Consider the following 11,551-nt stretch of genomic DNA (forward strand, 5'->3'; position numbering starts at 1 on the left):
TGGTTTGAGAAGCTTCCTCTTGAGCGGACAGCTTGATGAAAACCAGTCAATATTCAGGTCCCCAAGAAAGTAGACCTCTCTGTTTACATCACATACACGATCAAGCATTTCACACACAGTATTTAGATACTGACTGTTAGCACTTGGTGGCCTATAGCAACACCCCAAAAGGATAGGCTTTAGATGAGGCAGGTGAACCTGCAGCCACAGTACTTCAATAACACTTGACATGAGATCTTCTCTAAGCATTACTGGGATATGGCTCTGAATATAATTAGCAACACCTCCCCCATAAGCATTCCTGTCTCTTCTATAGATGTTATATCCTTGTATTGCTGCTACTGCTATATAACAGAAATGGCTGATATATGAACGTTATCTGATGTTAGCAAGTTATTGATTTCATTAACCTTGTTTCTAAGGTTACATATATTAATATGGGCTATTTTCAGCCATTTCCTGGATAGCTTCTCAGATATAGACATAATATGGGAAAGAACAAACAAAGCAAGAAAAAAAACATACATTTAGCAGTCCATTAATCAGTTGGTGTGTGTAAGTGTGTGTGTGTACTTTGCGTTGAATCTTCGAACCCATAGGCTTGGCTCTCTCATCCCTTCCAGGCTTTTGGTAGGGAGGGTGGACAATGAGCCTGTCATATCGGTTGTAACCAATGTCCCCACGCACTCTGGCAGCTTTCATGGCCTGGATAAGTTATTTTCTCTTCTGGGGCACAGTTTCAGCATAGTCCTCGTTGAGGAAGACACAGTTCACTTAAAATCAAATCACATTTTATTGTTTGAATACACATTTAGCAGATGTTATTGCGGGTGTAGCGAAATGCTTGTGTTCCTAGCGCCAACAGTGCAGTAATGTACGTTCCCCTCAAGTTCTTGGCCCTTTCCAGAACTGCTACCTTGGGCCTGTCACCTGGGCTGGTAATGGGTTTTCCAGTCCTGTGGGCGTGCTCCAACTCAATCTTCCTGTGGTCCATCTTCAGTTTCTCCGAGATTATTTTATTTATTTATTTTATTTTATTTTTTAGTCATTTAGCAGACGCTTTTATCCAGAGCGACTTACAGGAGCAATTAGGGTTAAGTGCCTTGCTCAAGGGCACATCGACAGATTTTTCACCTAGTTGGCTCGGGCATTAGAACCAGCGACCTTTCGGTTACTGGCACAACGCTCTTAACCACTAAGCTACCTGCCGCCCCAGATCATTTCCCTCACTTTGTCCTCAGACTCCGTCCAGGTCATGTGGAGATTCTGCAATTCCATCTACAACAATGTTGTTCTGCCTTGATTGAGATAATCAGATTTCTCTGTCATTGTTATCATGGATTCACATACAGAACTAATGTCCTCTCTCAATGACTTACAGATTGTTGGCATCTTGCCGTTTTCCTGTTTTAACTCATTGAGCAGACCCTGGGAGAACTGCAAACTGTTCTTCAGGTCCTGGACCTCTCTGGTCAGGTCGTCCATTCTTTTCTTAGTTGACTCTACCAGTATTTGGACACAACACTTGAAGCTATTTTCTTGTTGCTGTAACAACTGCTTATTATAATGGCTGCATAATAATGTCTGTCTTGCTCCTGCTGTGTCCTTAGGCTTTGAATAGCTCTCAATTAGACCCAAGGGGCAGCTGAACACAGCCCAGCTCCTGTTACCTTTCCAAATGTGAATACTCTCTAGAGTTTGAGTCTATACTAACTGACGTCACCTTAGATGGTTGGGTTGGCTGCATAGACGCACTAACAAATATGTGACAACAACGTAATGAATGGAAAGCCGTGGACTAAGATGTTTTTCATTTTCTTTCCAGGTTGCATTTCACCTCCAGCCTTACAGAGGCCGGAGCGACCACAGTGTCCATGACAACATCAAGTATATCATCGACAGGTAGGTGTTGTCTTTGTTTAGAATACCTTCAACCTTGAACTTTCCTGTTGAAAGAATAGTTCAGTCAACATAGACCCTTTTAAAGGACTGACACACAGTTCACTTAAAATCAAATCACATTTTATTGTTCGTATACACGTTTTGCAGATGTTATTGCGGGTGTAGCGAAATGCTTGTGTTCCTAGCGCCAACAGTGCAGTAATATGTAACAATACACACAAATCTAAAAGTAAAAAGAATGGAATTAAGACACACACACACAGTATATATACAGTGAGGAAAAAAAGTATTTAGTCAGCCACCAATTGTGCAAGTTCTCCCACTTAAAAAGATGAGAGAGGCCTGTAATTTTCATCATAGGTACACGTCAACTATGACAGACAAAATGAGAAAATAAAATCCAGAAAATCACATTGTAGGATTTTTAATGAATTTATTTGCAAATGATGGTGGAAAATAAGTATTTGGTCAATAACAAAAGTTTCTCAATACTTTGTTATATACCCTTTGTTGGCAATGACACAGGTCAAACGTTTTCTGTAAGTCTTCACAAGGTTTTCACACACTGTTGCTGGTATTTTGTTATTGACCAAATACTTTTAAAAAAACCATTGTAAAGTGGTGATCCCACTGGCTATAAGGTGAATGCACCTATTTGTAAGTCGCTCTGGATAAGAGCGTCTGCTAAATGACGTAAATGTAAAATTTTGGCCCATTCCTCCATGCAGATCTCCTCTAGAGCAGTGATGTTTTGGGGCTGTCGCTGGGCAACACAGACTTTCAACTCCCTCCAAAGATTTTCTATGGGGTTGAGATCTGGAGACTGGCTAGGCCACTCCAGGACCTTGAAATGCTTCTTACGAAGCCACTCCTTCGTTGCCCGGGCAGTGTGTTTGGGATCATTGTCATTCTGAAAGACCCAGCCACGTTTCATCTTCAATGTCCTTGCTGATGGAAGGAGGTTTTCACTCAAAATCTCACGATACATGGCCCCATTCATTCTTTCCTTTACACGGATCAGTCGTCCTGGTCCCTTTGCAGAAAAACAGCCCCAAAGCATGATGTTTCCACCCCCATGCTTCACAGTAGGTATGGTGTTCTTTGGATGCAACTCAGCATTCTTTGTCCTCCAAACACGACGAGTTGAGTTTTTACCAAAAAGTTCTATTTTGGTTTCATCTGACCATATGACATTCTCCCAATCCTCTTCTGGATCATCCAAATGCACTCTAGCAAACTTCAGACGGGCCTGGACATGTACTGGCTTAAGCAGGGGGACACGTCTGGCACTGCAGGATTTCAGTCCCTGGCGGCGTAGTGTGTTACTGATGGTAGGCTTTGTTACTTTGGTCCCAGCTATCTGCAGGTCATTCACTAGGTCCCCCCGTGTATTTTGCTCACCGTTCTTGTGATCATTTTGACCCCACGGGGTGAGATCTTGCGTGGAGCCCCAGATCGAGGGAGATTATCAGTGGTCTTGTATGTCTTCCATTTCCTAATAATTGCTCCCACAGTTGATTTCTTCAAACCAAGCTGCTTACCTATTGCAGATTCAGTCTTCCCAGCCTGGTGCAGGTCTACAATTTTGTTTCTGGTGTCCTTTGACAGCTCTTTGGTCTTGGCCATAGTGGAGTTTGGAGTGTGACTGTTTGAGGTTGTGGACAGGTGTCTTTTATACTGATAACAAGTTCAAACACGTGCTATTAATACAGGTAACGAATGGAGGACAGAGGAGCCTCTTAAAGAAGAAGTTACAGGTCTGTGAGAGCCAGAAATCTTGCTTGTTTGTAGGTGACCAAATACTTATTTTCCACCATAATTTGCAAATAAATTCATTAAAATCCTACAATGCGATTTTCTGGAAATTTTTTTTCTCATTTTGTCTGTCGTAGTTGACGTGTACCTATGATGAAAATTACAGGCCTCTCTCATCTTTTTAAGTGGGAGAACTTGCACAATTGGTGGCTGACTAAATACTTTTTTTCCCCCACTGTTATATGTGATGGGATGCATAGACATTATGGACAGTATATGGATAGAATATGTAGTATATCTGAAGAATACGTAGGATAGAATAGCAATAGTTGAGTAGGATGGACTTGACTAGAATACAGGATGTACATATGAAATGGGTAAAACAGTATGTAAACATTATTAAAGTGACCAGTGATCCATGTCAATGTACATAGGGCAGCAGCCTCTAAGGTGCAGGGATGAGTAATCGGGTGGTAGCCGGCTAGTGACATTGACTAAGTTCAGGGCAGGGTACTGGGTGGAGTCCGGCTAGTGATGGCTATTTAACAGTCTGATGGCCTTGAGATAGAAGCTGTTTTTCAGTCTCTCGGTCCCAGCTTTGATGCACCTGTACTGACCTCGCCTTCTGGATGCTAGCGGGGTGAACAGGCCATGGCTCGGGTTGCTGAGGTCCTTGATGATCTTCTTGAATTTCCTGTGACACTGGGTGCTGTAGATGTCCTGAAGGGCAGGAAGTGTGCTCCCAGTGATGCGTTGGGCTGACCGCAACACCCTCTGGAGAGCCCTGCGGTTGTGGACGGTGCAGTTGCCGTACCTGGCGGTGATACAGCCTGACAGGATTCTCTCAATGGTGCATCTGTAGAAGTTGGTGAATTTCTTCAGCCTCCTGAGGAACTTGAAGCTTTTCACCTTCTCCACTGCGGCCCGTCAATGTGGATGGGGGCGTGATCCCTCTGCTGTCTCCTGAAGGCTAGATTACATTTAAATAACTCTAGAATGTGCAGCATCATATCTTATTAGGTTACTTCTAGGTAATTTCTCCTTCCATGCAAATATCAAAATCTGTGCCAATAATCTCCTGTCCATTTATTTGTGTTTGAAGGTACGGGGACCACGGAGCCTTCTACAAGTTCACCTCTAGCACGGGGAATATCCTGCCTCTGTTCTACATTTACGACTCATATCTGACGCCGCCCGAGAACTGGTCCGACCTGCTCCACCCCACGGGCTCCCACAGCCTGCGCGGCACGCCGTACGACAGCGTCTTCATCGCCCTCATCGTGGAGGAGCGCCACAAGCACGACATCCTTGCCGGCGGTTTCGATGGATGTATACGTACTTCGCCTCCAACGGGTTTTCGTTTGGTTCGTCCCATCAGAACTGGAAGGCAGTCAAGTCGTTCTGCGACGGTAACAACCTGTTATTTATACCTAGCGCCGGGCCGGGCTACATCGACACCGCGGTCAGACCGTGGAACAACCACAACACGCGCAACCGCGTCAACGGCCGCTACTACGAGACAGGCTTGCAGGCGGCGCTGAACGTGCGGCCCGAGATCGTCACGATAACGTCGTTCAACGAGTGGCACGAGGGCACGCAGATCGAGAGGGCTGTGCCAAAAAAGACGGTGACCAGGTTGTATTTGGATTACCAGCCGCACCAGCCTGAACACTACCTGGAGCTCACCAGGAGGTGGGCAGAGCAGTTCAACAAGGAGAAGGAGACATGGCTCATGTGAACTGGCGCTGTGTGTGTGAAGGAGAGAGGAAAAGCATGAGTGACTGCAGAGGTTTATGAATGTGTGAGAGTCAAGTGTGTGGGGATTGGACTGGAGAACGAGTATGTATTTGTGTGTGCCAGAAAGAAAAGGAGAACAGGGAGAAATCCTCTTGATTGAATTTTTTGTTGTTGAGTGAAATGGCATTATGTGGAACATTTGGAATATTCTACAGTTGACACTTTTATGTGCAACAGAAAGCTCCCCAGTCCTGCTTGCCATATCTCTGCCCTGGATTTTCCTCCTGATAACCTCCAGACAACCCCCATCCCCTGCTAAAAGCATGGATGGACAGACACATCAATAGTCCAATATACTGTATACAGTACACTCTGTCCTACTTTGACAAACCACTGCCCAATGTAACCATGTGTTTGATACAATGGACCCTGGCATGATGTTTTTTCTTTCTGCACAATCCTTTTAAGTTTTTAAAATGATAATACCAATAAAATAGACTGGGTGACATTTCTAGGATTTCACTTTCATCCACAAGACATCTCTTTCTTGGAAAGTATGAGAGAATAAAGGACAGGAGAGAGAGGGCTTGTACCATTATATTTTCTCTTCATTAAGTCTAGTCTTTTCTCTTCACTCAAAGCAAGTGTGCTCATTGTCAAGTAAATGGGTATTTCCTGTGTGGCTTAACAAGGATGTGGAGCCCAAAGATGTAAGGTGAAGTTGCGCCCTAGATGCTGATCTGGGTCAGTTTTACATTTCCCCCACTAATGGTTAATGTTATGATTGGGTGAGGGGAAGCTGATCCTAGATCTGTACCTAGGGAAATTCACTCTGGAGCCAAAGCAAAGTGGAAGGGAAAACTGCATGGTTGACCACCAAATGGTTTAATGTCAGTGCACTAGGGAGAGTCGGAGCAGCTCCACAGATGCTGGGCGTATCGGAGCATGAGATTGCAACCAGATCAATTCAGCCAAGGGGAAACGCCATGTCCACAGCAATTTCCTTTTATCTGAAGACAGAAAACAAGCACCACCAACAGAGAAACATTCAACAATTTCATATTTTACATCTAGCACAATTTCAATAAATGCAAATATGTTCAAAAGTAGTTACAGTAGGGACATTAAAATAATTTGACATTTTTTAGAAATGAACAGTCTCGTGTGCAGGCAATGTAAATGTATAGTCAGGTCAGGCTGGGTGCTGGAATATGAATGATATATGCAGTGTGTATGACCTATTTGTACCTAGGTACTTGCTGTCCATTAAAAAAATGAATGACATATTTTAGGAATAAAAGGATGTGCCCTCTGACTTATCATTAAAGAAAGACTATCCTTTCTGTGAGAAAAAAAAACTACTTACAGCTGCAGTGTTGTGTGAGCCATTGCGCGTTAACTCAGTCAACTGATCCAGCTTGGAAGTCCACTCAGTCACTGTTAGTCATTCTCTAACAAACTAGCAGAAACTATTAGGGGAAGGGAAACGGGGATACCTACTCAGTTGCACAACTAAATGCATTCAACCAAAATGAGTCTTCCGCATTAAACCCAACCCCTCTGAATCAGAGGTGTACCGGGGGGCTTCCTTAATTCACATCCACGTCATTGGCGCCCGGGGAGCAGCTGATGTTGGGGGTTGACTGCCTTGCTCAATGGCAGAACAGCAGATTTCTCCACCTTGCCGGCTCTGGGGTATTCGAAACAGCGACCTCTCGGTTACTGGCCCAACGCTCTTAAACCACTAGGCTACCTCCTTAATGTATATGGCTTTGGTGAATACTGACCATCTACATTTCCATTATGTGAGAAGACACTTACCACAAAAAGTCATTGAGAGGTTCTGTTGACGGGAGCTTCTGCAGTAGTACATCCACCACACTGATATTCACCCAGTACTACGGGCGAGGAGAGAAAACCAACACAAGCCATCATGATCTGCATAATGCATGCCATTTATTCTCAACAACATACTCTCATTGGTCCATTATACAAACCAGTACGCCTGATGTTTAGTAATGAGGTACTCACAACCGTCGAGCAATAATACACTAGATCACGGCTCATAGGCTGCGTTTACACAGGCAGCCAAATTCTGATATTTTTTCCCCACCAATTGGTCTGACCAATCACATCAGATATTTTCAGAGCTGCTCTGATTGGTCAAAATACCAATTAGTGAAAACAATATCAGAATTGGGCTGCCTGTGTAAACGCAGCCTTACAGTCCGAAATTGGTTCCAAACAATGTTAAATAAATTCTCCATGAAAATAAAATGTATTTACACAATGTTCACATCCCTGAAACTCCAAGACCAGTTCATAAAACCCACAGGACTTGATTTTGTACTGCATGAAAAGGACATTTGAAATAAATCAATTAAATAGTAGCTTTGCTTAACCTAGCCATAACTCAAAATGACAGTAACAGGGTAGAACTCCAACCTTTATTCTGTGCCAAGCCTCTGTCATTTTGACCCACTAGAGAGGAGGCAAGAGTGGGGTCTTCTGTTGGGTGTAAGCATGCTTGACTAAAACAACCTAGTCTCCACACAAAAAAGTCAATTTGTAAAAGCAAAGACGTGAGTTTTAAGTGCCCAGGGTTTTCCCATAGAAACAAGAACGCTTGAACAACTAATAACTCAGAAAGGCTAAACAAATCCCTTAAGTTTGACATGAAACCCAGAGCTTTCCACAACAGCCTGCAATGTGCAAAAGGACCGTCCTTCCTTTAGAAAGATGAGTGCTTTCATCACTCGCCTCAGCGTTGCAGGCATTGCCATCATTCAGAGTTGTATTTGGCCAACGGTATGCACAGGTTCTTGCTGGTTGTGGGTTTCAGCATGTGGTATGAATTTGGAGGGGGCAAACCTCACTGATGATCCCCTGTGTCTGACAGTCCGTATTTGTGCTCCAGCACATCAACTGTGGAAGAGAAGGCACTGAAAGAAATAACAAAAAAGCACAGGGGGGTTATCACTTCCACAGGTCATTTTCTCTATAATGTATGTTTAAACTACTACTCACAAAATGTGCTCATGTACTTTTCACTTGGATGAATTAACAAAACGGAATTACCTGAACATAACTAGCTTGATTGAAATGTGTTAACAGTCAGTGGCCTGTACTCTGCTGAGCATGCCAGTATCACTACTCACCAGCCAGGTCTGATGATGCGGTATTTGCCGAGCACCGATAGGTCGACCACTGTTGACCCCAACCGACTCTTGTCTCCTATTGGTCCGCCATCCACCACCACTGCTAACAGAGGCCACAGATCCTGGAACTCCTGTAGAGAAAATCCCTGTATAACTATTATTTTTCCAAAAGTAATTTTCAGCATCAGTGAAAAAAAAATGATGCACTGATAAACCTTGGTTGGTTGTACATGATGCAGTACCACCTCCCCTCCAGTTCATGGAATAAAAACAGTTCACACACACACGGTGGGTTGTCTCTACATACATGTACAGCCACAGTGCTGGAGTGTGAGCTGATGTTGGCGCTGGTGAGGGCAAGAGGTTCCCCACACATCTGGCAGAGGCGTCTCATGAAGGCATGGTCTGGGATGCGCACTCCTACTAACTGGAAGGAACAGGTAAACACATCAACAACAGCTCAATACAAGCAATAAATAACTTACTAAGTGCCGGACCAAAAGCTAGCATGCAGAAAAGCAACACACATTTCAAATTGAGTGGTTTATGAATTATAGTATAATTTGTCATCTTTTAGGGGCAGCGAATTGTCCGTGTCTGTGTAATGGTCCGTGTCTATGGAAGTCTTACCGGAGTGAAGGGATTGAGGTCAGTGTTGAGTACTTCAGCTCGTTCCAGAACCAGAGTGACAGGGCCAGGCAACAGGTCCCCAAGCAGCTCTTCCTTGACTGACACCTTACAGTACCTGCCACCACAAGGGTAAAAAAGATACAATTTAGGCTGATTCACATTATAGGGCCGAAGCAAACCATACTGTGCTGGAACCGATATTTTCATTTTCACTTTGTCCTTTCCAGCAAGGTAGATTTGAGCAACTACGGTGGTTGCGTAACAAGGCCAGGCCAGTCCAGCTTGGCCCTATAGTGTGAGTCAGGCATGTATGCAAGACATTGAGACATTTTGAGCCACAAGAACAATGATATGAACAACATCAATGCACGCCTACTTGTAAATGTCTTGGATTTCTCCCACACAAATGGCCAGTGGTTTCTGACCATTACGTCCTTTGATGTCATACACCTTTTTGATGGCATTGGAATTCTGAGCCAAGCAAGCCAGCCCATATATTGTGTCCGTTGGAACAGCCACAACTTGTCCATCCTTTAGAGCCTTCACTGTTGAATTCAGGATTTCAGCACAATCTACAGTTCAAAAGCAAACCATTAGGAATGAATGGTCTTATGCAAACAGCTTACATTGATTGATGTATGATTCATGTCATCATGAGTAGACCTTCAACAACAGAACGTGGCTAATGCAAAGCATTTGACAAAAAGCCTAACAATTAGTTAGTTTGAGAAATGTTATTGCAGAATACATAACACGTGCACTTGAAACCTTGAGAATGAGATATCTAGCTAGCAACTGTTAGCTTCTCATATTTATGTTAATTGTAGAACCTTGCAGTTTGAGTTTGAATGGTGACATATTGAACCTACCTTGCAGTCTTTCCTCACACCGGGCAGATGGTCCATTCATGACCGTCTGCGACTGCGGTGACAAGAGCAGCATTTTAGCTATTCAGTTCTTTGCACATAGCTCTTCCGTCTCGGGTCGCTAAGGCTGAATTATAAACGCGTCTTAATATCATGAAGTAAGAAATAAACTTAAAAAAGGTATTCATAGAAATTGTGTCTCACTGTTGATGAAAGCATGCTGTGTCGGCTGATGAAATAACATTGACAGTCTTCCGGGTAACGCCCTCAAAACGATGACACGCATTTCCTTAAAGGGAAAGCACACAGCTTTGCTAAACATTCCAGTTAAATGAGTATAAAGAAGGTTAAAATGTGCTTTCTACTTTGGATAAGAAGTGGCTGAAATTCATCCAAATTTAATAACAAAATAGTGCATGCCCATTACATCAAATGAAAAAGGATACGTTCAGTTATTCAACTTCTAGCATGCCTCCAATCAATTACTAATTAGTAAAACTATATCACGTGTAACCCACAAACTTACACGCCAGGTGATTTTCCAGAAAGAAGAAATGGCGTCGGTTCCAGGTAACGTTATACTACACAAATGCCAATATATCTGTTAATTTGTGGTTCTTTACTTGTAATGCCATTTCCGTTGTAGATAATATGGTGAAGGCTCCAGCTCCCCAAAATGATGAGACAGACTCTTCAAACACACAGGTCAGCAATGGGACTTTAATGTATTCTTCAAACAGTACCTCTAATTGGCGGTAGTAAACTGAAGGTATTCAGACACTTAATACAAATAGAATTCATAACCATGTATTTATCAACTAAGGTATGCGCTTTACTGAATGAAGGTTTTAACTTCTATTGGTTTCTGGTTAGGAGTGTGACTTTTTTTTTTGGTAATACAATGAAAAGTTAACTCATCCTGGTTTTGGTCAGCACAGCTACTTGAAGATCTCCAAGACCAGTTGGTCTCCCTGAAGGAACAGATGGATCTATGCAACACTGTTCTGAAGGACTTGGTGGACCTGCGGGGTGTTTTAAGGGTATGTTTCTCCATGCTTCAAGCTTTGAATAATGTCTCAACGACCAAAGTATATTCTCTCAACCCCACAGGAGAAGAAACTTAGTGATGGATCACTCCCTGCTCCGAAGTGACTGATTTGACATTTTACTCCTGGTGGAAATGTGGAACATTTTGTATGTCAATAAATAAACTATCAAGGATCATTAAGTTTTTTGCTTGGGCAAAAATGGGAGGAACCCAATGACAAGTCAGAAGATTTTATTAGTATTATGTTGCTCTCAATTCAAAAAGGTATTACTTTATCATAATACAATATTACTCTATACAAAACAAGCATAAGCAAACCAATTTCACATACATTCTTTTAAAAAATATAACTACTTTACAACTTCTCACTCTTTGGGTGTTGACATTCCTTCAGAATTACTATGTTTTCCCCCTCATTTTACCCATTGAGAATGTTCAAATTATCACGTGTTCCT

At 42.9% G+C, this 11,551-nt stretch overlaps 1 protein-coding gene, 1 long non-coding RNA gene and 1 pseudogene across 2 annotated transcripts; 2 read left to right on the forward strand and 1 right to left on the reverse strand.

Annotated features, from left to right (window-relative positions):
* Positions 1-7,222, forward strand: part of LOC121561842 — a 28,307-nt pseudogene extending 21,085 nt beyond the window's left edge.
* Positions 7,223-7,827: 605 nt separating this feature from the next.
* yrdc (yrdC N(6)-threonylcarbamoyltransferase domain containing) lies at positions 7,828-10,312 on the reverse strand. Its single transcript, XM_041903650.2, has 6 exons — positions 10,052-10,312; positions 9,559-9,754; positions 9,183-9,297; positions 8,860-8,979; positions 8,553-8,683; positions 7,828-8,336 (listed from the first exon to the last, which is right to left on the reverse strand). The coding sequence occupies exons 1-6, from the start codon at positions 10,122-10,124 to the stop codon at positions 8,267-8,269; spliced, it is 705 nt and encodes a 234-aa protein (XP_041759584.2). The 5' UTR covers positions 10,125-10,312; the 3' UTR covers positions 7,828-8,266.
* Positions 10,313-10,384: 72 nt separating this feature from the next.
* Positions 10,385-11,272, forward strand: LOC121586716. Its single transcript, XR_006003958.2, has 4 exons — positions 10,385-10,618; positions 10,695-10,753; positions 10,987-11,088; positions 11,159-11,272. It is a non-coding gene; the product is annotated as an uncharacterized LOC121586716 (long non-coding RNA).
* The last annotated feature ends 279 nt before the right edge of the window (positions 11,273-11,551 follow it).

Source organism: Coregonus clupeaformis, unplaced genomic scaffold (genome assembly GCF_020615455.1).
Source record: "Coregonus clupeaformis isolate EN_2021a unplaced genomic scaffold, ASM2061545v1 scaf1830, whole genome shotgun sequence".
Lineage (NCBI taxonomy): Eukaryota > Metazoa > Chordata > Actinopteri > Salmoniformes > Salmonidae > Coregonus > Coregonus clupeaformis.

What these genes read in the sequence shown, in the direction of transcription:
- yrdc (XM_041903650.2), bottom strand. Translation starts at nt 10,124, where the DNA reads ATGCTGCTCTTGTCACCGCAGTCGCAGACGGTCATGAATGGACCATCT. An exon ending in GTGTGAGGAAAGACTGCAAG is followed by an intron (nt 9,755 to 10,051) that starts GTAGGTTCAATA and finishes TTTGAACTGTAG; the next exon opens with ATTGTGCTGAAATCCTGAAT. An exon ending in GAAATCCAAGACATTTACAA is followed by an intron (nt 9,298 to 9,558) that starts GTAGGCGTGCAT and finishes TTGTGGTGGCAG; the next exon opens with GTACTGTAAGGTGTCAGTCA.